General features: G+C 37.6%; 1 protein-coding gene across 16 annotated transcripts; it reads right to left on the bottom strand.

Moving 5' to 3' along the window:
* Positions 1-2,727: 2,727 nt before the first annotated feature.
* On the bottom strand, positions 2,728-26,917 carry LOC128889539 (heterogeneous nuclear ribonucleoprotein R-like). 16 transcript variants are annotated; one of them, XM_054147245.1, is made up of 13 exons: positions 26,499-26,917; positions 23,793-24,178; positions 23,591-23,698; positions 23,293-23,469; positions 21,736-21,871; positions 13,810-14,015; positions 13,556-13,705; positions 13,303-13,448; positions 12,896-13,011; positions 11,093-11,107; positions 10,244-10,392; positions 4,775-4,943; positions 2,728-3,326 (listed from the first exon to the last, which is right to left on the bottom strand). In XM_054147245.1, exons 2-13 carry the CDS (start codon positions 24,174-24,176, stop codon positions 3,076-3,078), a joined length of 2,007 nt encoding a protein of 668 aa, XP_054003220.1. In that variant the 5' UTR covers positions 24,177-24,178; positions 26,499-26,917; the 3' UTR covers positions 2,728-3,075. The 16 variants fall into 16 exon arrangements, with proteins under 16 accessions (XP_054003220.1, XP_054003221.1, XP_054003218.1 ...); XM_054147246.1 differs by lacking the exon at positions 26,499-26,917 and adding an exon at positions 25,443-25,559; XM_054147243.1 differs by lacking the exon at positions 26,499-26,917 and adding an exon at positions 25,256-25,412 and having other exon boundaries at positions 2,728-3,323; positions 4,784-4,943.
* Between the last annotated feature and the right edge of the window lie 106 nt (positions 26,918-27,023).

The raw sequence follows: 27,023 nt of genomic DNA on the forward strand, positions 1-27,023 counted from the left end.
GAGAGAGAGAGAGAGAGAGAGAGAGAGAGAGAGAGAGAGAGAGAGAGTAAAGGAACGAAAGGTATATATTTATATACCATATTTCGATCTGCATAGATACGATCAATTTCTTTCGTTTCGACTGTCCGGTTGGCTTTTTCTCCCTCGTCCCTTACTCTTCTTTCTTTTTGATCCCTCTCTACTAGCTAGTCCGACGCCTTTCTCCTTTCAAACAATGATCGCATGACTGGGGGACAGGAAGTAAAAATTGAGGGGTTTTCATTCGTTATATTACTAGATATAGTTATATCATCGTTACCAAAACAGTATCGATGACGAAGAAGAATTAGACTTAAGTAAAATGTGAATAAAATGTAACAAAATGCTCATAAATACGAGAGTTCCGAGAACAATCGATTCGCATCCGAGATAATTCATTATTCTTATTTTTTTTTTCATTTCATTTTTTTTCTTTCTGTTCGAAGTGAATCGATCAATTCGTACTTTCATCGTATGGAAATCGTGATTTTTCTTTCCTACGCGTATCGTTAATTTCTTTTACCGTTCCTTTTCGTTATTTCCATTATGAAATTGCGTATATCTCGAACCTACTTGGCGTGCAATGTCCGATGGAGGCCAAAATACACGGTAGAGTTCTCTCGTCGATGCTGAACAATAAGACGATTACGGTGATATGCAGTCGCTCGATTACAACTGAATTATAATCTTATTCATTCTTTGTTTTTTCCTTTATTTATTTCCTTTATTACTCATTTCTTTTTGTCGTTTATCCGATTCTGTGGTATCCGTCGTAATTCGGGGGTGCGTGTAAAATAGTATTGGATCTCTACTTATGTTCCATTTCTTTTTTTTTCCATTTTTTTTTATCGAATATTCTCCAGAACAGGGGGGTGTCTGGGCTCCAGGGACAGGGACCAACTACAGCCCGCACTTACAACTCTTACTAATTAACTAACAGGCTAACAATAACAACGAGTCAACACTCAAAATGTGTGCTGTATGTGTTCATGCATTTATAAACGTTGCGTACACTTTAAACATCCTAAATCAATCCGTGACTATCATTATCAAACTCGGTAGTCAGTCGTTTCTAAGTTCCTAAAAAACATCCCTGCGCGTGGCGCGGAGGAGTGTCGCGCGAACAAATCACAGCGACATAAAAATTTTGACAGTAAAATTTATGACAAAAATAAAAACGAAACGTATAAGCTAAACTTTTTCTCTATTCGTCCCGTGCGTCCGTCTAGTGTTCACCGGTCCAATTCAACGTCCTCAGACCACAAAAGAAAAAAAAAAAGAAAAAAAAAACAAAAACCAAAACATATTAAAAAAAAAAAAGAAGAAGAAGAAGAAGAAGAAGAAAAACATAAATAATAAATAGACTAATAATTTAGATTTCTAATTTTCTCTCGCTACTTGGGTACCGTCGTCGAAAAAATTTCCTAAGCGATTCTCATTTTTCGATTAATTTTGTTTAACCATTAATTTTCTTTTCTCTCTCTTAAGCCTCTCGTATGTTTCATATACCCGGTATAAAACCCTCTCTTGCGTGACCGTAACCGAACAAATGCGAGACGCTTCCATAAACACTCTCAAGAAATTTGATTTACAAACGTTTCATTTTCCGTATCCGTAAAACCTGTTTGACCCTTAATAATAATAATAGTTTCACTGACTGTACACATTTATAGACCAACAATAGAAGGTCCTAGCGGCACTTTGGCGCGCTTTCCTCGCATACGCACATACATACACACACCACGCATACGCGCATCCATTTTAACACGTACACCTGTTCCCTTCCTTCAACTAGCGGCAAAAAAAAAATTTGATCCAAACCCGTCGGTACATTGATGTACCAACGATCGCGATTGTTAACTCATTCGCACCCTTATCAACTTTCCCATAAAACAAAGAAAAAAAAGAACCTGCTTTGTCGACAACGAACGATCTTTTTCTTTTTTTTTTTTTGTTACTAATATGGAACACGCTAGTTCTCAGCCCAACTACGAACAACACATTCGCTCTCTTGTCCATTTACTCGAATCCTCATTCGTACAAACGCGATTTCCTTTCCATCCGACTTATTCGAAAAGCATACACACACGCTGCTTCTTTTTTTCTCCGCGTAGACTCAAAAAATCGAATCGACGCGTAATAAAACCGCAGGCTTCCACGTTAATTCTCTTAACTAATACGATCCATCATCACAATTCCGATGTCAACATCGCCGATCTTCGTATCACTTGGCAGTAAAACAATGTGACAATGCAGTAGCGGTACTTAGTATTATCGTATTATATGTATATATATATATATATATACATATAATATATATATATATTATATGTATATATATATATATAAACAAACGACGAACGTCACATTAACGAGTCGAGGGACGTATTATATATATATACATATATTATATTATATATATTATACATATATGTATATATATATATATATATATAATAATAGTACGGGGTGGGTTGTTGGGTGGTCACTCCGATGTAATAATTAGTCCCAGTGGCACATCACTGTATACGTAATCACAACAACAACAGCGGGGCGATGGTGGTGGCGTCGAGCACGACGCTACGCGGCGAAATTTTCTCTTTTACGTTCTCGTTCACGTTTCCGTTTCCGTTTCCGTTTCCGTTTCCGTTTCCGTTTCCGTTTCCGTTTCCATTTCCATACCAACGACTTTTACTTTGTTTTTGTTTGTTTGTTTGTTTGTTTGTTAAATATATACGAAAACATTTACAGTTATCAGATCGATCGAGTAAATGATGTTGTAAAGCGAATTACTTCCTTTCCCTACCTCCACAATCTTTCTCTCGTTTAAAGCCCTCTCAATTCTTATAATCATTCGCTTCCCTCCTCCTTTCCCGATTACCTCTCTGACGCCAACATCATTCCTGGCTCTCGTTTGCGCAGCAACGAATCCAAATTTTGTCGTCTCCCATACGTCGTACGTGTCCGTTGTTGTATTGGTTGGTTTTTCCGTTTTGTTCGTGGTTGCTTGCGTGCGTGCTTTGTGTACGTGCGTATTCACTCACAGACTTGCAGAAGTTAGCTCCACGACTGATAGGAGTCTTGGTACCACTCGTGATCGTCGTTGGAAACGCCGCCGAGCGTGGCGGTCCTGCCTCCGAATCCAATATCACCGCCGCCACCACCACCACTACCGCCATTCACACTCGCCAATCCGTACGCATTGCCCAGTGGTTGTTGGGCGAGGGGTTGGTTTCCCCAGTTGCTCTGGAAGCGACGCTTAGATTCCCCCTGGTTCTGGTGACCCCCGTCAAATTTTCGTTTACCTGCTGTACAAACAAAGAAACAAACGACGAACGTCACATTAACGAGTCGAGGGACCAGCGCACTGGTCGCGCGTCACCCAAACGTCCTGAACACACTCGCCAACAAGAATAGCTATAGTTGGTGGAAAAATATGGCCAAATTCAAACTAATTTTAATAATATGCATTCAAACATTATTAATGGACATGTCGTATAAAAATTTCAAAGCATAGCTAAAGCTGTCCTCCTTTGTTGATATAACGCCAACGTTAGACCAACAAAGTTTCCTTTTTAGCGCAAAACGATAGACATTTGGTGTTTCGGCAAATATATCGAATCGGTCGTTTGACGAGTGACGATTTAACGATTGGGAAACGCGACGTTCAGGCGTGGGTAGTTACTCTCTCTGTCTGTCTGTGTGTGTGTGTGTGTGTGTGTGTGTGTGTGTGTGTTTGTGTGTGTGTTTGTGTGTGTGTTTGTGGTTGGTTGCGTGCGTGCGTGCGATGAATGTTCTTGTCGTCGTTGTTACGAGGAAAACTAAGAGGAAATGCACCGACAGGAACAGCGATTCGAATCACTAATCAAACATAATTGTTTACAACCGTTTGATCGCCGAGGAAATAACGAAAGGATTAATCGAGATCTGGAGAGACGAATTCGATAGAAGGGGAAGGGCATTGTTGGAGATTCGACAAGAAGGGATGAGAAGATCACTGTACTATACATGCATGTTCTCCAATTCACAAGGACTTTTGGGGTGAAAGGGACGGGAACACGTCTCTAACTGGACTCTACGTACCACGAGTTCATCTAGTATGAATAGAATGATTCACTCGATTTATTAGGTGCATCGTGGTCAATATGATTCATAGATTTACGATCGATTGACAACAATTTCAGTTAATCGAGTACTGTTTTAAAAAAGGAGTACTTTGTTCATTGCTATCGTGAAATGTGACATTTAATGAGATAAGCGGATCATCCTGTACTCGTTGAAAAATGTTCAATTATATCGTACTACATGACGAGAATCGAAACGATCAATGATAAAGTTAGGTGATCGTGATTGAATCAAACAATGAAAAAATTCCTTTCTCGTTCACAAACAGAAAAGAGCTAGGCTATTAGAGTATGCCTCGATTCTCGTTCAAGATCATTAGCATTAAAGTTTCAGCTGCGAACAAGGCTGAATCATCAGCTGAAGGATCAAGCGGTACACTAGCGTTAGAAAATAATACAAGAGTGTGGTTGATCGAAGGGAAACGATGGAATTGGTGAGAAACAAGTACGTGGACGTGAGAGGATGTACATAGAGGTCCGCGCATAAGATTCGAGCAACGAGCAATGAGAATGGACGAGGGAGATGTGATGGATGCAAATGGGAGGACTCGGTGTGTAAGCGTAAAATAATGAGAAGAGCTAGATATAATGGTAGCGTAAAAAGATGATCAACTTATTGTGGAGATACAGACCATCCTCACCTGGTAAACTTCCCTTGGCGCGGACCCCCCCACGAGCGGACAGCCGCTGGACCCCACGGGCCCCTGAAGTTGCGGGGTTGCGTCCCCCCCTGACTGGCCCACGGGTTTGCGGGCCACCGACTCGGCCACGCGGCACTACTAGTCCACGGCCACGTCCAGCCTGACCAAATAACACACACCCAATCGTTACCCCATCTGACAATTATTACGCTCCTAACGACGTTACTTCACATTCGCATATTTCTTTTTTACTTTCTTTCGAATTCGTTAAACCGCGTACATTTTCATCACGTGCGCGCGTTTCTTAATCACATTACTTTATTTAATCATTATTTTCTTCCTTTCTTCCTTCCTTCCTTCCATCCTACAACGCTCTCTACGTTCACGGCTTTCGTTTCTCTAGCTTTGGTATCTGTATACTGTCTATTCGTAATCTAACCCTAACTTTTTACATTAGCATAAACGATTAACGGAACCTCTGGTTCCAACATTTCTTTCGACTACATAATCCTATCGCTGTGTATGTATGTATTGTAAACTTCTATACCCACTAAATATATATATATATATATATATATAATATATATATATATATATTATACATGTGTTATATACAAACACTGTACACGTACAGTTCGAACATGTATAACGAGTATACATTTGTGTAGACTATGTGCTCGCGTGTGTGTATCGTGTTGCGAGACGTCACGCACGTTATATACATATTAGACATTTTGTACACATACTCGACAGGGCGAGCCATTTGAAAATAGCTTGTCTACTCTTGACGATAACAGAGAATCCGTCCAACTAATCTTGTTTGTCTTTTTGCCAATGTTTCTTTAGTTGGTAGCCTTTTTTGCACGCGGTAGCGGACCTGTACCGGAGATGCGAGGGCCAACTTTGTTCAGTTAATTTAATGGAATGATATGCACACCTTTCTACACCTTTCTCTGTTTATTTCTATATATTTACATTTTTGTCGTAAATGCATAAATATCTGCAGTCTATTTATTATGTATAAACACGATTAAATGGTCCCCAAAGTTGCCCATTAATCATCATGGCCACGACATACCATTCCATTGTAAATAAAATAAAAACAAAGTCGTAGCTCGCGTTTTCTCTACAGTTCCATCTGCAAACAAGTTATTCGTATCGGATTACGCAAGCCAAGAAACCAAGCGATATTCTACAACCAAAAGTAAGCAAGTGTTTTGTTTTAAATGTCTCACCCTGTACGTACACCGTACCACGTCGTAGACACATACTGCGCGGTACGTATACGTAACGTATTATTTTTTGTTGTATATACATATGTATATATATATATATATATTTTGACATTATTCACAAAGAGAGGGACAGGCAAAGAGTGTGCGTTGCGCGTGAAAAGTAAACATGAAGAAACAGAGGGAGTTTTGTTAGGAGGTAAATGGGGAATGCGAAAAGATGCTGATGTATGTGTGTGTATATATATATATATATATACGCGTCGTTGAGACGTATGTAGACAGTAGAACGATGCAACAGAAGGGATTCACCTAGAACCAAATCTTACTAACCACATTTCGGTTTTTGGTTTTTGTTTTTGTATAGACAGCAGTAGTAGTATTAGCAGAGTTATCCAATGTGGTAAAGCGAAAAGCGAACTGTACGGGGTTGGCGGGGTTACTTTTAAGCGACACAACCTACTGCACTGTCAGCTAGAACAAAATTCAACAAAGTCAAGGTTTAGATATAAGCGGCGCAGCATTACAGCAGCAGGGTAGTATTAAGCGTAAGCGGTTCTTTGTACACCGAAGCAAGCAACAGCCATCAAATTAATATTATTATCGATGCTATCGATTACTAATAACACTAACAGATAACTTTCTCTCTCCCGATTCCACAGACTATGTACACACAAGACAATTCCCTAGGCGATCAAGTATCGAAACTGTTCGTTTCTATCCAACATTATCTCTCATCGTTTTCTCAAGAAACCCTTTCTTCCTATACTCCGAAACGCGATTCGAAATAATAATATATCACAGGTACATGGACTGGTATGCGAGGAATCGACGAATTTTTTTCAATTTATTCGCGTATCATCCTCCCATATTTACACAGAAAGCGACCAAACGTACAAAACCTAACGAAACACATGCACGCTATGCTTCTCTCACTTTACGGCTAATCTGGAACGTACTCGAGAGACTTTCGACATTTGCACGTTGTTCTCTGTATTATACATGAATAGACTGTTGATTTTATACGTAATGTGTCTTGAATATATTCTGGAATTATTTTAATAATCGTGCTATTTTATTTTGCATAAATCCACATATATTTTCGTATATGTTTATTATGATTCCATTATTATTGACTCCAGAATCGAAACTATTAAAGTGACTAGGCTTATTTATCTCAAATGTACAATACTGACCATAGTTCGTCAGACTCGAACAGACCTTCTCTCACACTATTTTTCAACGAACCTAGATCTAAATTACGACTAGTATTTCCATTTGGATTAATCAGAGAACTCGTACGAATGCGTTCCACGGGTGACTGCATGAAAAAAAAAAAAAAAAGAAAAAGAAAAAAAAACGAGTCGTTCTTTAGCATCGGTCGTTCGACACACACGCGCACACACGCAAAAAACCAAATGTGAGAAGACAAGTTTCTAATGCAACAAACATTCCCAACGAATGACTTGCGACGGATGCAGATAATATCGGTTTCGCGAAACAGATTAAACAGAGATTTCAAAAATGATCTTCCGTAACAAGCGAATGCAACGAATTAACTACGGCCAAGCGACATATGAAGAACGTCGTTTCCGATCGTGTCGATCAACGATATAATTTAACAATTAAAAAGTATATATATACATATACATATATAGCAGAATACGAATCGCGTCAGGAACCGTTTTCTACTTGGCACGTAGAAACTTGGGTACACGGCTGACAAATAACGAATATGATAAACGAAAAAACTATCATTTCTCATCAAAGCGACGAAATTCGAAGAAAACAAAGTACTACCATGATGCAAGAAATACAACACAACAAACGTCGAGGTACGCGCGTAATCATGTACACAACGTCATAGCAAAGCTGCCGAGAGAAAAAACTGTTTTGATTTGTAATCGATCCACCTATGTATCTCTCTCTCTCTCTCTCTCTCTCTCTCTCTCTCTCTCTCTCTCTCTCAATCTCTCTCAATCTCTCGCTCGCTCTATCATATTTTCTGTCCTAATTATCTGCTCTATCTATCTACCTAAACTATCTATCTATCTATCGATCTGTCGAGTCGGTAGATCAAGTCTTTAGTCAGTCAAATTAAAGTAATGATGGCATAGTCGTAATGATGTTCACAGGGTGCCCAATGCTCTCTTACGGTATTTGGATAACCCTGCAACTTGACATACAAAAATATATATATATCTATCTATGCGTATCATATCCGAGCCACGAGACGCACGTCGCTCTCTGGGGAAAGAGAAAACAAACGTACATGTTGATTGAACGTCATCGACTCGACGAAACGCCACCACAACACCGCATAATGTATTTGTGCGCGAATGTGTGACGACGATGTGTAAAATACTATGTACATGTACACGTAATATATACATAAATATATATTTCACACAAAACGACGCACAAAGACAATTACGAGCTGTTTCTTTGTTTTTCCTACGTGCTTTCTGGCTACGGCTGGAATTTCATCAAACGTTTACCAAAAACTGTGATGGATACATATATGTAATTAAGGAGACCTACGACGCTAAAAAAACACTTGCAACCTTGTTTTTCCTTTCTCGTCGAGGAGGATCGAAATATTCGAGAGAAACTTACGCGACAAATTTACAAAAACCTTTTTGTCGTCTCTCTCGCGACCACGTAACTTTCTTTTTTCTTGCTTTTTTTCTCTTGCTCATTTTCCGCTTTTCTCTTACTTTCCTTTTTCTAATAGCTTTTCCCGGCTGTGTTTTCGTTGAAAAATTTAGAATGGGTCTACTATGGCTCAGATATGATTGGCAAGCAATTTGAAAGTGGCAATGTGTTCGGATCACAGGACTACGTTAGTACAAGCGATGATATTAGTTATCGAGGAATTTTAATAAAGTAGGTTTCGAAATTAACACGCACGGCGTTCCCTCCTACTAGCACTTCCTATTATCGTTCACTCGTTCCAAATCATTCCTTCGATTATCCTTAGTCATCGTGCACGCGCGTCCGCGCAAACATACACACGGACGTATATATATAAAAATATATATGTATACACATAGTCTCAGTGCAGCACAAGAAGAACAATCTTACCAACTCTAGACTTCTTCTATCGTTTATTCCTCCATGCATACTCTACAGTCTTTTACTCTATGTATAGTACGTATTGGGATTGATACTAAACTCGTCCTTACTACATATTAGTAGCAATTGCATCACACAAGAGGAACGTGCCCACGCATACGGCCGCGTACAGTGTACGGTGCCAGTGTACGGCAGAATGTAACTGAATGATTCTTTATTTCAAGCTAAGGCAGACAGCTTTGATTAACTAGGTTTCTCTTTAATATTTCTGCAATTATTCTCTTCTTTTTTCTTTATTCTACGGCATGGGCTCCATGTTGTCTAATCTTTGAAATATTCATTCTTTTTTTCTCAAACAATGCTAAAATTTTAAATGTATGCAATCTTGACACAAGAAACACATGGTACAATGATTGGAAGAGGACACTGTACAGAGTCAAAGAATATAACTTGAAACAACGTTAATCCGACAAAACGTTGATATAACAAACACGTACTACTATAATTCGAAGAGGATACTACAAAGACCAAGAACATATCATTTGAAACAACGTTAATCCCAAATAATCGTCCATCTCTGGCACGCACGCTTTCGCACATTCGCATAGTACATACATACGTGAGGAGTAGCGCACGCGTCACAAAAACAATTATAGATAGTTGCATTGGAGTGAGATGCTTACGTATGACACACGTTGTTCTTTTCTTTCTTTGTTTTTTCATCATCATCATTATTATTATTATTATTATTATTATTGTTGTTGTTGTTGTTGTTGTTATTTTTTTTTTCTTTTAAATTATGTACACATGTATGCCTTACACGTATACCTTACATCGTTAACGAGAAATTGAAGAGGAAAAAAAATGAAGAAAAAGAAGACACTCTAAGTGAACAGGTGTGTGTTTTTTTCTTTTTTTGGATAGTGTGAAGTTGGATAATGTAATTGGGATTATCCACGAACACTGTGCCACAGTCAAACTACTGCTGATGTGTGCATATTTGTACGCACGTATGCGCACACGTATACGAACGCGTGTATATACACGTGTACAGACACGCACACATGCATACACGAATCATATTAGTATTTGAATCATATAATGATTCAAAAGAACGGAAACGACTTTAGAACGATTAAAAAAGGCGACCCACCGGTTGAGGCTGCCTGCCTCTCCCTCTGGCAGGTGGCGGAGGCGGCGCGTAATCGAAATAGTAATCTTCGTATCGATAATAGTCATCGTAATATGGATCACTGTAGCCACCTCGATAATCCCCATAACCGTAATAGTCGTAATCATAATCTATAAAAACACACATTACAAATAGACCCAAATTTAGCCACGATAATATAAAAAATCCAATTTGACAACTTATTCGAGAGAAAGAAAAAAAAGAGAATAAAAAAAAAATCAAACTAATACTTGTGTCTCGTATAAGGAAAGGCATGCCGGGAAAAGATGGTTCTTTTTTTTCTTGTTTTTCTTTTTTCTTTCTTCTTCTTCCTTTTTTTTGTTTTTTTTTTGTTTTTTTTTTGTTTTTTTGTAAAACTCCAATAATAGAAGAAAAAAAGAAAAGAAAAATTTCGCAAATCCGTGTAAAGCGTTTCACGATCACGTTACACGGAAGATAAACAAACACGTGAGAACGGATTCGGATTAAGATCATCGTGATTGAACATTATTGTATCTTTTCCTTTTTGTTACGACACTTGGCAAAGAAAAAACTTGGCAACAATTACCCTACCACCATCACGTATCCTGAATAAGATTCAACGCTTAGCGCGGATCATAGAAAATTTGAAAGTCATTTCGTCGTCTAGGTTGTATCGAGTCTGGTAATGGTATTCCATAAAACGATTGACATTCTACAATTTTCGATGATCCGATTAGCGTAACGATGCTTTCAACGTTGAGCATAAATTGAAAAAAGGAAAAAAAATACAGAAATCTACAAGATGGTACTTTTACTACTTTCCACTCGTCATTCGATATCGCATCTTACCTATTTCCATGAGAGCTGTAAACAAATTTTTGAATTTATGATGCATACAAAATCAACGAAATACACACGCTTAGGTAAAATGGATTAGAACAAACAACGTAAAAACAAACAATAAAAAAAATATAGAGGGCAAGGAGAGGGAAGAAATGAAAAAAAAAAATATATATATATATATGATAGGTTGAAATTCACGGGCAATGTGTTGCGAAAATGTACACTGCCGCGAAGTAAACTCTCACTAAGGGCACCATGTAATAGGTAAACACAAAACAAACAATACACATGCAATTATTTTGTCGAGTTTAAGATACCTATGTATAAATATGAAATAAAAGAAAACGGGTGTCAGGAAGTGGTAGTGGTAAGGCAACAAGGTGCTCTTATTAAAACGTTAAGCCACACCTGACATACGTATACGTATGTGTGAACGTACGTATGCATGAAAACAGTATACGGAAGAATATTGTTTCGAACTCTCAGTTGTACGAGTACGCTGAATTTTGTCTCTAAAATACCTTTGCTAGTGTGGTTCGATACTCGTAAAAGTTTCGCGTCGAATACCCGATCAAAGTAACGATAACAAGAAAATTAATAACCATGTTAAATAAAAAGACAAAGAAGGTAAAAAAACACAGTAGTAATGGTAGGCTCAGACCAAATTCAGTGAACGAGATGAAGAAATCGTTAAGAGTACGAGTACGAATAGAAATATTCGGTTTGATAAATAAATAAAGAAAAAGTACAAGTGTTCCGTCATCTGAGCACTTTCTCACTACACAACCTTCCAACACGATACAGTGTGAAATTTACATTGGGCTGGAATTTACATTCGGATGAAATGTCTAAAAGTCTAGAGGGACTTTGAATACTTTCCTTCTTTTCTACTTGTACAGAGAGAGAGCTGAACGCGCGGTACTGTTCGTTTCTACGATAAGATAACTGTGCACAACAGCGTTCGAACGATCTAGTCGAGTAACGGGACCCGTGAACTTTCGATCCAAGTCGAGACGAAATTATTTCTAATGGTACTGTCATTCGTCGTTGATACGTTTGTATTTCTAAAGAGATTCCGACGTATGTAACATGCGCGTAAGCCAAGGTATGTAGTGAGATAGTGAAAAATCCCCAAAAGCATGCGGGATGTCTGTGTTACATAACATTACCATAAAACATCGTTATAAATGATCTAACAATGATTCGTGTTTATTTAAATCTGAAAAATAAAGTATTAATATATTTCTCTTGTTTAATCTAACGAGAACGTTCTACCGCTTTCTTTTTTCAATTTCTTTGACCGTTTCCTACGTTACCATTCTACGCTTCTCAGAAATTCTATAAATTCTCGTCAATCCTCGAGCAACATTTCTCGCACATATACATACATATATATTTTATATTTATACCTTAGTCTGTATATCGTGTATTTGCATCATCTCAACGCATAATTCTGTACATTAGTTAAACAAACAATTCGATGCAAATATTAAGAAAGGAACGAGTATAAGAATCGTTGGGTAAAACGTTATGGTCTAAGCCTAACGTAAACGGAACCGACTGCAAGCGAAAAGAAAAAACAATGGAAAACAAACCGTAATTTTTCGTTAGATGGGAACAAACACGTGCACGTTCGCGTACACGTTGAATATCTACGGAAGTATTTGTTAAAAGGGGTCGGTGAAATGCGATCAAAAAATGTGATTTTATTACATATACGTAACTGATCAAATAAAATATAGAGTTTCTGGATAGGTCTAAAAAATACCAACGAATCGCGGATAATACGGAACCTTGTAAAGTACTTACCATAATCGCCTCGTCCCATTTGTCCTCGCATACCTGCACCAGTGCCACGAGGACCTTGGCCAGGCCCGCGAACTGGCATCGGGCCCCCCATCATACTCGGATGCGACGGAGACCCTCTATAAAATGGAACATTTCTTGTTTTAAAAATGTTGACATTTTAAATGGGTCATACAAGTCTCGAAATCTCAAGGAACCGCGAACAAACTTTTTTCTTTTTATATTTCTCAACAGCAGCCCGGGGTAGTTCGGTCTAAAGAGGCTACCAAATTCCCCTTTCGCTACATTAAAATAGATACTAGGCTTGTCTGTTTTAAATTCTTTACGCATCGTTTCACACGAATGATCTATTTGTTATGTAGTTAAAACGTGAGTATATACTCGATTGATATAAACATACAACAACTCACCCGGTCCGACCCTGCAACATTTGTAACATTCTTCGTTCCCTGGCACGAAGCATTTCTTCTTTTTTCTTCTTGTCAGACGGTGGTTTTGCGAGCGACACCTCTATGTGAGAACCTCCGATTTCTTTACCATTTAGTTCGTTCATTGCCTGAAACAGTAACACACAAAGCGTTTGATTCGGTTTCCTTTAGTTTGAATCATTATGAACAAAAATTCTCAATTTAACAGGGTATTATAAACAAAGACAATTCTCACCTTAACGGCATTGTCTCGTTCTTCGAAATGCACGAAAGCGTAGTCCTTGATCTTTTTCACTCTCTCGATGTTACCGTATTCTTCGAAACACTCCTTCAGCTTCTCCTCTGAACAATCTTGCGTCAAGTTCTTTACATACAGTACACGCACCTGGAACACGTGATCGATTGGTTAATCAAGTTCATCGACGTACCATCGACTGGAGAGAATGTTCGTCCGTCGGTCGTTCCGCCTGAGCGTAATAGTTTACTTACTTTAGACATGGTTTGTTCGTCTGGCTCTTCCTGCGGATCAGCCCAATCGACTATGATATCACAGCCCCACACCTTGATACGACCGGTGCTTAATCTTCGTTTCGCTAAGGAAGCTGCTTTGTGAGATTCATATTCTAAGAAGCAAAAACCTCTATTTTTCTTCTTATCGTCCGGTGAACTGTAGATAATCACCTCGGTCAGGCCAGCTGTACGATGAAAAATTATACAAAAACGATCAATAAGGCATCTATCGGACGATCAACAGAAGAAACGAATATGTACATCTACGTTTAAAGAAAAGGAAAAAAAAGGAAAAAAAAGAAACAACAACAATAACGATAATAATAATAATAATAATGATGATGATGATGATGATGATGATGATGACGATGACGATGATGATGAGGATGACGATGACGATGATGATGACGATGATGATGAGGATGACGATGATGACGATGATGATGAAAGAAAGAAAGTTGAAAAAATAAGCGCGAATAAGGAAAATTTAGACACTTGAATTACTTTGAACCGGAAGCTTTCGAATAATACTAATAATAATACGATGAAATAACAAAAAAAAAGGAAGAAAAAAATATCCGTAGAATGCTAATTGAACTATGCTATCGGCGTTAGCGATACTCAAAATAAAAACAGGACAAAAAAAAAATAGAGAAAGGATGGAGAAAATAGGAAACAAGTAAAATCAAGGGACAGAGAAATAAAAATCCCCCAAAAAAAATAGAAAAATAAAGACCGAAAGAATGAGAAACTCAAACCGTATGAAATTTGTCATCTAATTAGATAATTGAACGATACCTGTAAAGTATCGATATGTGTATGTATTATATTAAGAATTCCAATATTATGCGTAACGCTTCAATTGACCGTTGAGAAATACCGGAATTGTTTCACGAAAGATAATAAAGTGACAGCACGATCGAGAAGGGAAATAATCGTTTTTTTTTCTTTCTTGCATTACAAAGATAGTAGTTGTCTTTACCTAGAAAGCATTCGAATATTCTTCCAACTTTATGCTACTAATGCACAAAGTATATCTAAATTGTCATCCAAAGAAGCCAAAAATACGAGAACTCGCAACTTTGACGCATTACCAAACTCCCCGCAATGTTACGTACGTTACTTTCGTTCGTTAAATTTACTAGTTTATTTATCTATTTGCAGTTTGATAAATGATCCAAGTCTCGAGCCTTCGTTCACTGCGAAATTCTGATTCTGAAATTGTCAAAACTCGACACACAAAATATGACATTTCTCCACTTTCGTTACTTTTCCAGTTTCTTCGGCAACCGATGCTCACACGTACGGTACCACGTGCGCATTCCTCTATTCTGAACGTTACGAATTTTCAGGATAAAATGGTCACAGGTGGTAACAGTAGCGTGCGTGTACACAGCTGTCGGGAACCTGGGCGAGTACATACGCACGCGTGTATAAAACAAAACGCACCACACATAGCCATACCGCCGCACACGCGAGCGCGAGCACGCCCGCACACACATCACTCTCGTAATCGCGTTGTAACGGGTATACGAATTACGTTACGGGTAAACAATCTTCATGAATAAAAAACAGTATTTTTGTTTCATGTTTTGCTCGGGTATCGATCGATATCAAACGTTGGATGAATTTGTTAGGCCGTGAGAGCAAAGTGCATTTGAAACGTCAGAGGTTTCAAATTGACTAGAAATTAAGAATCAAAAGAAAAAGATAAATCTACGAATAAAACGATATTTATACAATTGTGAACAAATTAAGGAGAAACATTGAATGAGATTAAGAAACTATGAACATGAAGCATATTAATATTCGTTACGTAATACTATACTATACTATACTATACTATACTATACTATACTATACTATACATAGATGCATCTTCCTACTGACGTTCTGAAAACTCGATCCATATGAACAAAACATACTGATATATGTATATTCTTGGTTAAGCTTGAAAACAAATTCTTTTCCATTTCATCGCACTGCTAAGCAGTTGTACTACTATCGCATATGTATATCTTTGTCTAATTTGCAAGTTCTGACCACACTTTGTCCTCACAGCTGCTATATGTACATGTTACATACTTTGGGAGATCGAATCTTTACGAAATAAGATATATTCTCGTAATGAGAAGCTGTCGTTTGCTTGCAATAGTACCAGCGTAAACGTAACGTGTATTCGTACACGTGTTACTCCACGTGACGTGTATACGTGTATTTATATACGCAACATGCATTCGTACATATCGTATATACGTACACGTAGTTCCTCCGAAAAAGTGTGAAACCCGCGTTTAACCCTCTCAGTGCCTAATAACAATGTATTATCGTTGGCTACGGTCAGTTCAAGTGTCAGCAACGATAGATCGCTGTGAATTAATTACAGCGATTAAACGAATGATTAACACAGTCACTTGTTCTATACATAAATGAGTAATAATTTGTTTATCTGTAAAATACTGTTTATAGAGGGTGACCAAGGAATCGAATTCTCTTCATAATTCTAAATAAACGTCATTTAACATCATTTTGAACACTGAAATCTCGTGAACGTGTTTCTTTGAAATGTTTCAATTACTAGAAACAGAATTAGTATCTAAAATGAACACTATTTAACAGAATTGTCAGCAAACGTTGAAATAATTCTAGTCGTTAATTAATTTGATCTCCGTTTCTCAAATACTTTCTTTTTCGCATTTCCTATTGTTGAATTAGCGTAATATTTGTTTCAAACTTGATCGGGCTACATCTTCTTGAATAGGTACTGAAAGGGTTGAGATAAACTTCTTGCGAACACAAGCTGGAGAAGAAAAAGAAAAACCACTCGACGCAACATAATCTACTCGTAGACCGGAGGATAACAAACGTAAATGGTCAGCTATCGCTCGAGAGAACGTTTCTTGCATTTCCAACAGAACGGACAAACCTTTCTTCAGGATTAAAGTACAGAGGAAGTGGGAAAGATAGTAAACTTTACCGAACGGAACATTAACGAACATCGTCGTGTCGTCAGAAACAAAACCATAGAAACTCGTAACCGTTAGAAAAGCATTCTAATACGCCAGGAGTATCGTTAACAAACTGTTAGAAGAGAATCATTTAAGAAGCTCTATTCGTATTTAATGAAACGCCACACGGATAGGTTTTTCACTCCATGTAGTCAAATCCATCGGAACCGAACAAATTCTTATTGAAAAGACGTACACCTACCCTCGATTTATGTGCTACTACTTTTCCTTTATGATTGATAAACTGATTACTAAAAATAAAATCTGTACCAAAGAAAAAATTAATATATGTTTTTTTGGTAGCGTTCTTGCGTTCATACCGTCATTAAACAGTTTGAACGTTGAATACTCTTGAGGAACGATTTACTTTATCAGGATTAATAATAAAAATAAATAAATAAAAATTCAAGTTAATGATATCTATGACATCAACGATGTTGTCGTATAATGTCATTGGAAAATTGAATTACAAATATTTGCCTACGCCTCTACAAATTATTTCCACGCGAGAATATGTAAAAGAGCTCGGAAAAATTAAAACACCTCAACATGTTAATTAAAGCAATAAATCTATACCAACGAAAGAGTCCATCATTTCTTTTCTAATCAATCAACCAACAAGTGACGAGAAAAGTCACATCCATAAAAACCAAAATTAAAGTTACGCCTTTAAATAAATATTTACAGATTTTCTCTTGTAAATCGAGGGATGGGTGTTCAATTGTGATCGAAACAGAATGAACAATCATTAAATAGAATAGTTGGCATGCTATTAAAATTCTCATGCACTGCAGCGACTTTATCGCGAGTCCATAATATGTAGATTCGATAGTATATAAATGAAATCGAATTCTCGTTTGAACGCTTTTCGATTAGAGTAAGGTATGGGATTTGTACGCACGACCGATGATATCGTAACAGACTTGTTTTCATATGTGACAAGAAAACATCTGTGAGAATATACTTGGAACACAAGTGTTTTGCTTCTGAACGTTATAATTAATCGCTAATCATTGTTTGCTCTTTTCGTTAAAACATAGTTCTTCTCTCCTTCCTCTCAGTTTAAAAGCTGAGTATACATATACGTGTATGTATGTATGCATATGTGTATGGTGTGCGTGCGTGCGTGTGCGTGTGTGTGTGTTTTGTGTATGCACTTAAACGACAAGGCATCCGATGCGAACGAACCGACGTTTAATCTTAAAAAAACACACACACACACACGCACGCACACGCACACGCACGCACGCACACACACACACACAAAGAAAAATACGTACGGCTCGTTTTAGAGATTGTTCAGAGTGAATTTGTAATGATATCAGTGTGAAGGTTGTAATATTATCGCCAAGACAATATCAGATGCCCTGTCACCACCCCCCTTTCTTTCGATACATTCATGTTTTCAACTTTAACCACCTTATATGCCTCGTGAATCCGACTGTTCCATTTCAAAATTATTTTTTCCTTTCTCTTTCTGTTTCTTTTTTTTCCAGAAAATCCTTGATCTCCTCTCTGTGTCCAGACTTTAATATTACATGCAAGAATGCTATGCAAACACACACTGAAAATGTGAGAAGTAACCACACACACATTCGCTTCCAATCACTCTTGATCGACCATCGCGCCGTTAACAAACAATAAAAAAAGAATATATATAGCAATTAATTCCGAAAATGTGAAAACGTTCGAAAAAAGAATGGAAACTTTCCTACAGCCGACCAAGTTTTGCCAACAGATATGCAATGTTCGTGAAATGGTAATCCTAATCGTATGGTACACGGAACGAAATTAAACAATTTTTTTTAGAATATTAGACGAGACACTGTGCGTTACTGTTCTTTTTCTATACCCTTCACACTCTTTATCGCCCTTCTTGTAATCTCACGTGCCCCAAAATCAATTTCACGAGGATCAAAAATATCTTTCGCGAACGTGGAATTTTGTGAAATGGTGCCAACTCCTTTGTGTACACAGTTTTCTAGACACATTTCAATTGAAATTATTATTTAAAGTCTCAAAGATTATTCGTTAAGCTTTCCGAGGGTCTCTAGGTTTACCGTTATTCCGTAAGATATTAAACGAATTAAATTATATTCTTCGACTACTGTTTTCCTGCGATTTTATTATATTTACGGTGGAATAAATTTGTTCGTTATTTAAAAAGAACATTAGTATTCGTTGAATCTAGGCACGTAGACACGAAGGAGTTGAAAAACTGAAATACGGGATCAAAAAATAAATGTATTGGGTGTAAAAATGAATTCTGTGTTTCTGTATTCAATCTTAGGTAACTCTAGTTCAAACATTTGAATATACTCCAAGAGCCAATATACTTCAGACTTGAGTCATAAATTCATTGCAATGGAGATCTAAAAGCTTGATAATGTAACATGTAACAAAACAACGATTAAATATTTCTACTAAATCTACAGTTACAAATAATTCGATACAAAGACCCAGAATTAATTACTACACCGATTATACACATCAAATTGAATTCCAAGAAAAATATGCACAAGTTTCCTTGATCGTGGGGCACAGCCAAGTACAAGCGAACGTTAATCGATTGCGGGCACTTTTCGTTAGAGAAATGAATAAATAACAGAAGAAAAAAAAAAAAAGAAAAAGAAGAAAAAAAAATTGGAATTGCAAAGCGAAAAAAACTCTCGTACCAAATGATAAAATAAAGTACGTGGAAATCCCGTAAACGAGAAACAACGCGCGAAACGTGCGTGGAGATGAAACAACGATCGTCTATTTTGCCCCGTGGTTGTCGTAGCAAACATTTTTGGAAAGAAATTTGCCTAGCCGAATAATGATACGATGAAGTTGAAGGGGGCTGGAAAGGGAGAGATTTAAAAAATTCGTACCCGATCCGAGCGGGTTTTTGAAAAATCGGGGGAATATAAAAACAGCCGATTCGTTAAGAGTTAAAAAATTTTTGTTTGTTTGTCCCCACCATCTTTCCCATAGAACTTCCTTTGGTTTACTGCTTTGCTGATTTAAGGACAATTGTCAACTTACGTGCGTGCTTTGTAAATTCTTCGAACAAGTCATCTCGGTCTCGATTCTTTGGAATATTTCCCACAAACAAGCGGTGATTGTTATAAGATACGGTAACACCAATCTTTTTCCCTTTCCGAATCTCATAATCATTCAGCTGTAAGAATAATGTGGAAGGATAGTGCCAATTAAGCTTGCCTTTAATAATTTCACCTGCTTATTGGCTGTCTGAACGTGGGATTTCGTGAAGCGACCTTCAGGGAGGTAATTTCTTATTTTGTTTTTGTTTTCTTTTTTTTTCTTTTAGTTTTTTAGTTTTTTAGTTTTTTAGTTTTTTAGTTTGTACAGAATCGTACACGTTATCGAGGGTCGAGGGCAAGCAATGTTTACCGAGGATCGTGAATCGTTTTGGAGGCAAAAGATCAAGGGGGACAACTGCGTACAGGGTTTGCTTTGGAGAGTCGATGAACAGGTGAGGGTTGGTTTGGATGGTATGAGTAGGTAGGTGGATGGGAGTGCCTGTCCGTTTGTTAGCGAGCCAAACGCCCCAGCGGTCCACGCAAAATCTCCCATGCTCGAGGCCCAGTCATGAATCGCGTTTTAGCGTGTTCGCGAGCAACTCCTAAGTAACCGCGCAGGACAACGCGTTCCTTTCGATTATCGAATCATTCGAAATGATCTCAACGATTAGAATCGTGCTCTATTGCTTCCACATTTTCTCTTTCAGTTTACTCCGTCTCTTTTCCGCGATCTTCACTGACGGCTAAGAGAACGAAGACATCGATAGCCCAGAAGATCGACGAGTCGACAGAGCCGGATTAAGACGGCAATTTAACAAACTATCTCCCAATTCGTGGAGGAAATATCGAAAACCTGAAAGCTCTACTTGCGTTTATTGAAACAGTCACACGCGAGTAAAATTTTTCGAAATTTTCGGCGAGATCCCGAAATCATTCTCGAACCTTGGAATGTTCATGCACAAATGCAGTCAACTCATGTTTCTAACCATCGAGCATTCGTTGATACTTCTGGTAACGTTTTCGACCTTGCAGCGAATCCTTTTCCAGATGCACTCGTCCCATTTTCCGTTTACAAATTTCAATTCATAGGATCAATTTACCCAAGAGAACCCACGAGGTCACAAACCTTCCAACGAATAATAACAAATGCACAAAGGTCAGAAATATAAGTGTCGGTGAAACAACAACAACATCAACAATAATAATAATAATAATAATAATAATAACAACAACAACAACAACAACAATTGCAGATCTTAATCCGGCGTCGCGAGTCGACCGCACGAAATACATAAGATCAGGACGACTCGAATGAAATTGACAGAAATTATAATAGCTGGGTGGGAGAGTGGAGCGGAAAGCAGAAAAAAGACGAGGAGGGATCAAGATTCATCGCAGTAGATGGTGATGAATGGTGGCTGCGGTAGCGGTTAAACGACGGTGATGATAGCAATGGCGGCAGCGGCGCAACGGTGGCAGCAATGAAGATAATAAAGGAGCCTGGAGACAGTAGAAGGTAGATGAACAGATGAAAACGGTGGGAAAGGGTTGAGGAACACGATGATGAATAATAATGGGAAGCGATCAACTCATAACTCAACCTAAATATGCGAGGAAAAGAAGACTTGGACCAGAGAGGTGTTACTTGTTCACTAATAAACCGAGAGGCAAGGAGACTGACCAGAACTGAAGGTGCCATAGGTTATATCGCAGATCGCACGCGCGATCATCATTTTTTTTTATCTTGGATGCTCCATAATTCCATACCATCTACAACCACTACTTAAAAGCTACCACTCGTAAGTTACAATACAGGTAGACAGGTAGGTATAGGTAGATAGGTAGGTACACACGCCTCGAATTCACTTTACCTGTTAATTTACCAAATTCCTCCAAGATCTCCTCTTTGCCTTTTGACTTTGGTATGTTCCCCACAAAAAGTCGTAGATTAGGAACGCTAATGTTTACTTTCAGATTCTTGCCGGGTTTTATTTCGTGATTATCGAGCTGTGGGATGAAGAAAACAGACACATGCCTAATATTGTTCCAATGAGATACTTTGGGTTTTTTTTTTTTGTTTTTTTTTTCTTTTTCTTTTCTTCTACGTAATTGCGACAAACGGGAGAATTTAGGAATTTTTTTTTTTTTTTTTTTGAAAATGTGCAATTTAGTGAAACGATTAAACATGGCGTGGTTCCATGAAAGCGAGAAAGTGGCATGCGCTTTGTCGCTCGAGTCTTCACAATATAGGAAACCGGCGTACACGTATCATTGTGCTCCTGTAAACAAATTTTAAGCCTACCAATTTTCCAAATTTTGTTACAAAAATTGTCACTGTCCAATGAAAGTTAACCAATTAGGTAAATATACCCCTAACCAATTAGACCACACGAGATACTTTTTTTTAAATATTATTTTTTTTTCGTCGTCATTATTCAGGAAGGTTCTCCACTCCCAATTTTGCCCACTGAGCAAAGAGGAGAGCTGGAAAAAGAAACTCATCCATAGGATATCATTAATGTATGTACGTACGTGTGTGTGTGTGTGTGTGTGTGTGTGTCTGCGCGCGCGCGCGTGCGCGCGCATGTATACATGTATACGTATGCGATGTATTTACCTATGCGTGTGTATAGTATATGTAGAATGTATCGGTATCTATGTATGCATCTACGTATGTATGGATGTATGTATCCATCTATGTCCCTCTGTATTCAGTGTAGTAGTCGATAAATATTTGGGGATGTGTTGGATTTAATTATGTACTTAAACATGAATCGATGGTCAGGGACATATATGTACGCATATGAGACAAATATGTGGATTGTTCCTAACGAAAACCATTTGTTCGTAAATTTCGTTACTTTTTACCATTAGTGAAACAATGCTAAGACATTTGCGTTGAAAACTACCGGAAAAAAAAGCGAGAAAACGCAAGTGACAACATAGAACAAGCCACATGGGAATATGAAAAACTTCGTTCGAAATGTTTAATGCAAGAGTCTAGAAGAAAATAAACAGAATTTAAAATCACGAAACATATTTATCGTATTTATTCGATCGAAATGATAAATATTAAAAGTAATTAAATACTAATATTCGGTACACACCAGATTTGATTATTCTTCATTTTAAATTAAACAGGATGAATGAAAAAATTAAACAAAGTAATCTGTAAGCCATGAAATGAAAAAATAGCAAAAAGATGTAAAAGAAGTACTGTATATATATATATTATTTAAACATTTCGAAAGACCACATATTTTGGTAGCAATAACAATTTTGTAACATTTCTAACAAATTTTGTAAATAAAAGTGAAGGGAATCGATCTGTCCATAGCAAGATATCGTAAACTAGGGTAACAGAATTATGTACGCTTCACAAACACGTACCTACGCAATAATAAAGAAATTTGTGAATATTTACATACCTCCCTAACAGCTTGCTGTGCCGCTTCCCTGTTAGTAAAAGTGATAAATGCATATCCTCTGTTGCAACCTGCCATTGGATCCATCATTAGTCTTAAATCCCAAATCTTTCCACATTTTTCAAATAATGGAATCAACTCGTCTTCGTACATATCTTTTGGAATTTTTCCACAAAACACCTTTGAAAAAACAACCGCGTATTTGACATGAAAACCAAATAGATCGATTCCAATTGTACCTTTGCTTTTCAAACGGGAAACACACGTAAAAAAAGAAACGAACGAATCTTTTTTTACTTACCTCGCAACCCGTTCCTGGAGTAGGACCTTCCCAATTCGGAGGAGGTCCGCCGTACTTTCTCTGTCCTGTCGTTACATCCAATGGGTAACCGGTTCGTTCGAGGATCATCTGCAGCATTCGTATACATTTTTGTATCAACCGTGTAGTACGGATTACAATTTAAGAAATGTGCAAATTTTATATCGATGAAATATAAACGTACCTTTATTTTATCCTCATCCGGTGCTTTTGGAGTGGTACTGGTACTGGTACCTTGACCAGCTCTGCTCTTTTGTCTATAAGTTTTCATAACACCGCAAAGGTATGCAGATTTATTTGATACGTGTTCTAAATTTGACTCCAGGAATTGTGTGAGCACATTTAACGCGCCGTCGACAGGAAACTCTTTTAATGCATCCAATGCTCTTTCATCCAAATCGACGTGAGCCAATTTTCCTGTCTTGTAAATTTCATCCAGTTTTGCAGCTACTTTCTCGTCCAGTCCGTATTGAATTAGTTTAGAAAAATCTTCTGTTCTTTCTACATATTCCATTTCCTCTTTAGACTGTTTTTCTTCCATTTTTATTTCCCCATTCCCTTCTGCCATAGCTAAACAAAAAACAAAAAAAAAAAAAGAAAGAAAGAAAGAAAGAAAGAAAGAAAAAATTTCAAGTATCAGAACAATGTTGCGAAAAGAAATGTGGTTCTACGTTAAAATTTTAATTATTTAGATCGAATATCCTCAAGTATTCTACAATTGAAATACACAAACATTGATTCGATTTAGATGCATGTGAAATGTAAGATGAATTATTAGACTATCTTTTGTTCTGTAAATGGGTGTTATACGCGCTTTCATTTTGCTAGGAATCAGATTCGAAGAATAGAGGGTTCTAATATTCTTTTCGAATACATAAACAAATCTCAGGATGCGTTATTAAAAGGTTATCGCGATCGAGCAGTTGAAAACGATTAGCTTCTGAAAACGTGTTCACGACAGCACGACGTAATTAATTTATCGTATAAAAAACACAACTTTTTTCATAAACTTTACATACAGTTCAGTCAACGATACTGTTACCAAATACCGAGGCGATTTCATGCTTTGACACAGCTCATAATGCAATCACCCTTTCGGCTAAAAATACAGTTTGCGGAAAGGATCGAACAAAAGCGTATCGAGAAAAAGAAATTGCGATTAAAAATTCCAATGGAAGAAATCATTAAGTATACACGAAAATATACGTGTAATAAAAATTTAAAGTTTCCTCGTCATTTCTAAGCAAAAATGTAGTATAGATAATACAGGAAATGCGATCAACTCTGAAGACCGGGGACCTGACCATCTGCTTCCAACACCATATAACGCGTGGAATATGTATTTCCCGCGTTAACGAACACAAGCCACGTTGTTTTCAAAATACCGCACTTTCTTAGTCGAGCATGAAAACGTTGGATACAAAAAATGTACGCGACTCTCCTAATCTCTCACTGATGACATTTTCTCTGAATTGATCAGTTTGAAAGTTAAAATAAAATAAAATTTGTATCGTTCGACAAGACTGTTTGATGCACGATAATCAAATTATTAGGGTAGAAAAAGGTCTAAATAACGTAATTTTAATCTATAAAACACGATTTATGCCCTGAGAGAACAACAATTGAAATTTTTCGCATATAACTTGCCGGCCGGCAATGGAACTGCATCCATATTTCTTGAAGAATGCGATGCACTTTTGCACTCACGATAACATCAACACATGCCTTTTCGATCAATGAATCTCCGCTCGCATATAGAAACACATGATTCGAGAAAGGCGCGCAAACGAAAAAAATCCCGTGGCGTTGCGAGCCGAAAAACGTTTCTTTATACCTTAGAAAGTAAATGAACGAAATCCTCCTGCGAGGAAATGGCGATAGACGTCAACGTGATTGCAGACTACGGGGTTCACAAAACGACGCGCAAAGATACGCTCGAACCCAGCGACACGAGTTAGCCATTTTCTTTTGAAGCGCATTCGCGAATTCTGATTGGCTCGTGCAAAAAACCGAGAAGAAAAAGTTGCCGTGCAGTATGCACTTGTATAAAATAACGAATCTCGGGTCTGAATTCGTGTAGACGACACGTTATGTACACTTGTTCCATATGCGAACTTCAATATTGCGAATATTAATCGCAGGGAATATTTCTATCTTTTCTAGAATCACTTTAATAGGAATTAAATGTACGGTATGCGTCTCGAGTATTGGCATATATACATGTATATGTATATGTATGCATTCGTCGTATTAAACTTACTTTCCCACCGTTTCGATCAGTTTTTTTCTTGTTTCTTTTAAGGATTTAATCAGACTTTAAACGGGGAAATGCTTATTTCTGGCTATATCTGGTTAAAATGAAGTCGTGAGAATGATACGATTGAATTGAAACTAACAAAAGAAAAACGAACACCGCCGGTAGAATGAACTTGTTTTTCATAAAATCCATCTTGTACAAATCCATCTTTGTTCAAAGTTATGTCTTGAATTGTAAGATATACTGCGTAAAAATAGCGATTTAACCAAGATATATTCAATGTTGAATGTTAAAGATTCTAGGAGAGAGTTTACTTTGTACAGATGATATTCAGATAGTCTGATGTTTTATATGCATATATCTACGATCTATAGGTTACACAACATTTTCAGACGATATTAGTTTGTAAGAAACGACAAGAAACGACATGTAAGAAAGCAACAGGAAAACTGTTTGGCTATAGGCGCGAGAATCGAGTCGGCATCAAATACCATAACCTCTTAAATACGATGACACCGTGATGAATAAATGCGCGCGTAGGTATGCAAGTATTGCTCGATAACGAAAAATACACTCCGATTCTCGTCGAGACGAGGCCGAAAAATATGAGTATACGATATAAAAATGGTGTACCTGTACGAGATTCGAAATCTTCACAGTATTAATTTTGAGTAAATCGAATGACGGAGCACCAGATACGTCACAAAAACAGAGTCACAATCCTCCAATTGGTATAAAATTCATATTCCGGATTCCACCAATGTTAACGCGTGCTCGAACGTGTAATATCGCTTCACTTTCGCGTTTTTATTATATGCCACTGTGTTCTAATATTGCGTTAAGATATAATAAACACTTTGTTGTAGAACCAAAGAAGATGTAATGCAGTGAATTTAGTCTTGTAGGCACTTGCAAAGTTCTGATAATATTGCAACGATGATGACAGTAAGTGGAGTAAGCCCGGGCGCAGCGTTTTGATATCGTGTAGTGCCTACATAGCCGTAATGCATAAATTGGACTGTCTCGCTGAAAGAGCGGTGCAGTGGTGCAAGCCCCACAAAACCAAACCAGTTTCCTCGCTCGCTTGCTAGTTGCGCCCCAATCCAATCCGATTCAACCGCTTACCTCTCTTCGCGGTATATGCGAGCCCCGCCTTAG

Source organism: Hylaeus anthracinus, unplaced genomic scaffold (assembly GCF_026225885.1).
Source record: "Hylaeus anthracinus isolate JK02 unplaced genomic scaffold, UHH_iyHylAnth1.0_haploid 11997, whole genome shotgun sequence".
Lineage (NCBI taxonomy): Eukaryota > Metazoa > Arthropoda > Insecta > Hymenoptera > Colletidae > Hylaeus > Hylaeus anthracinus.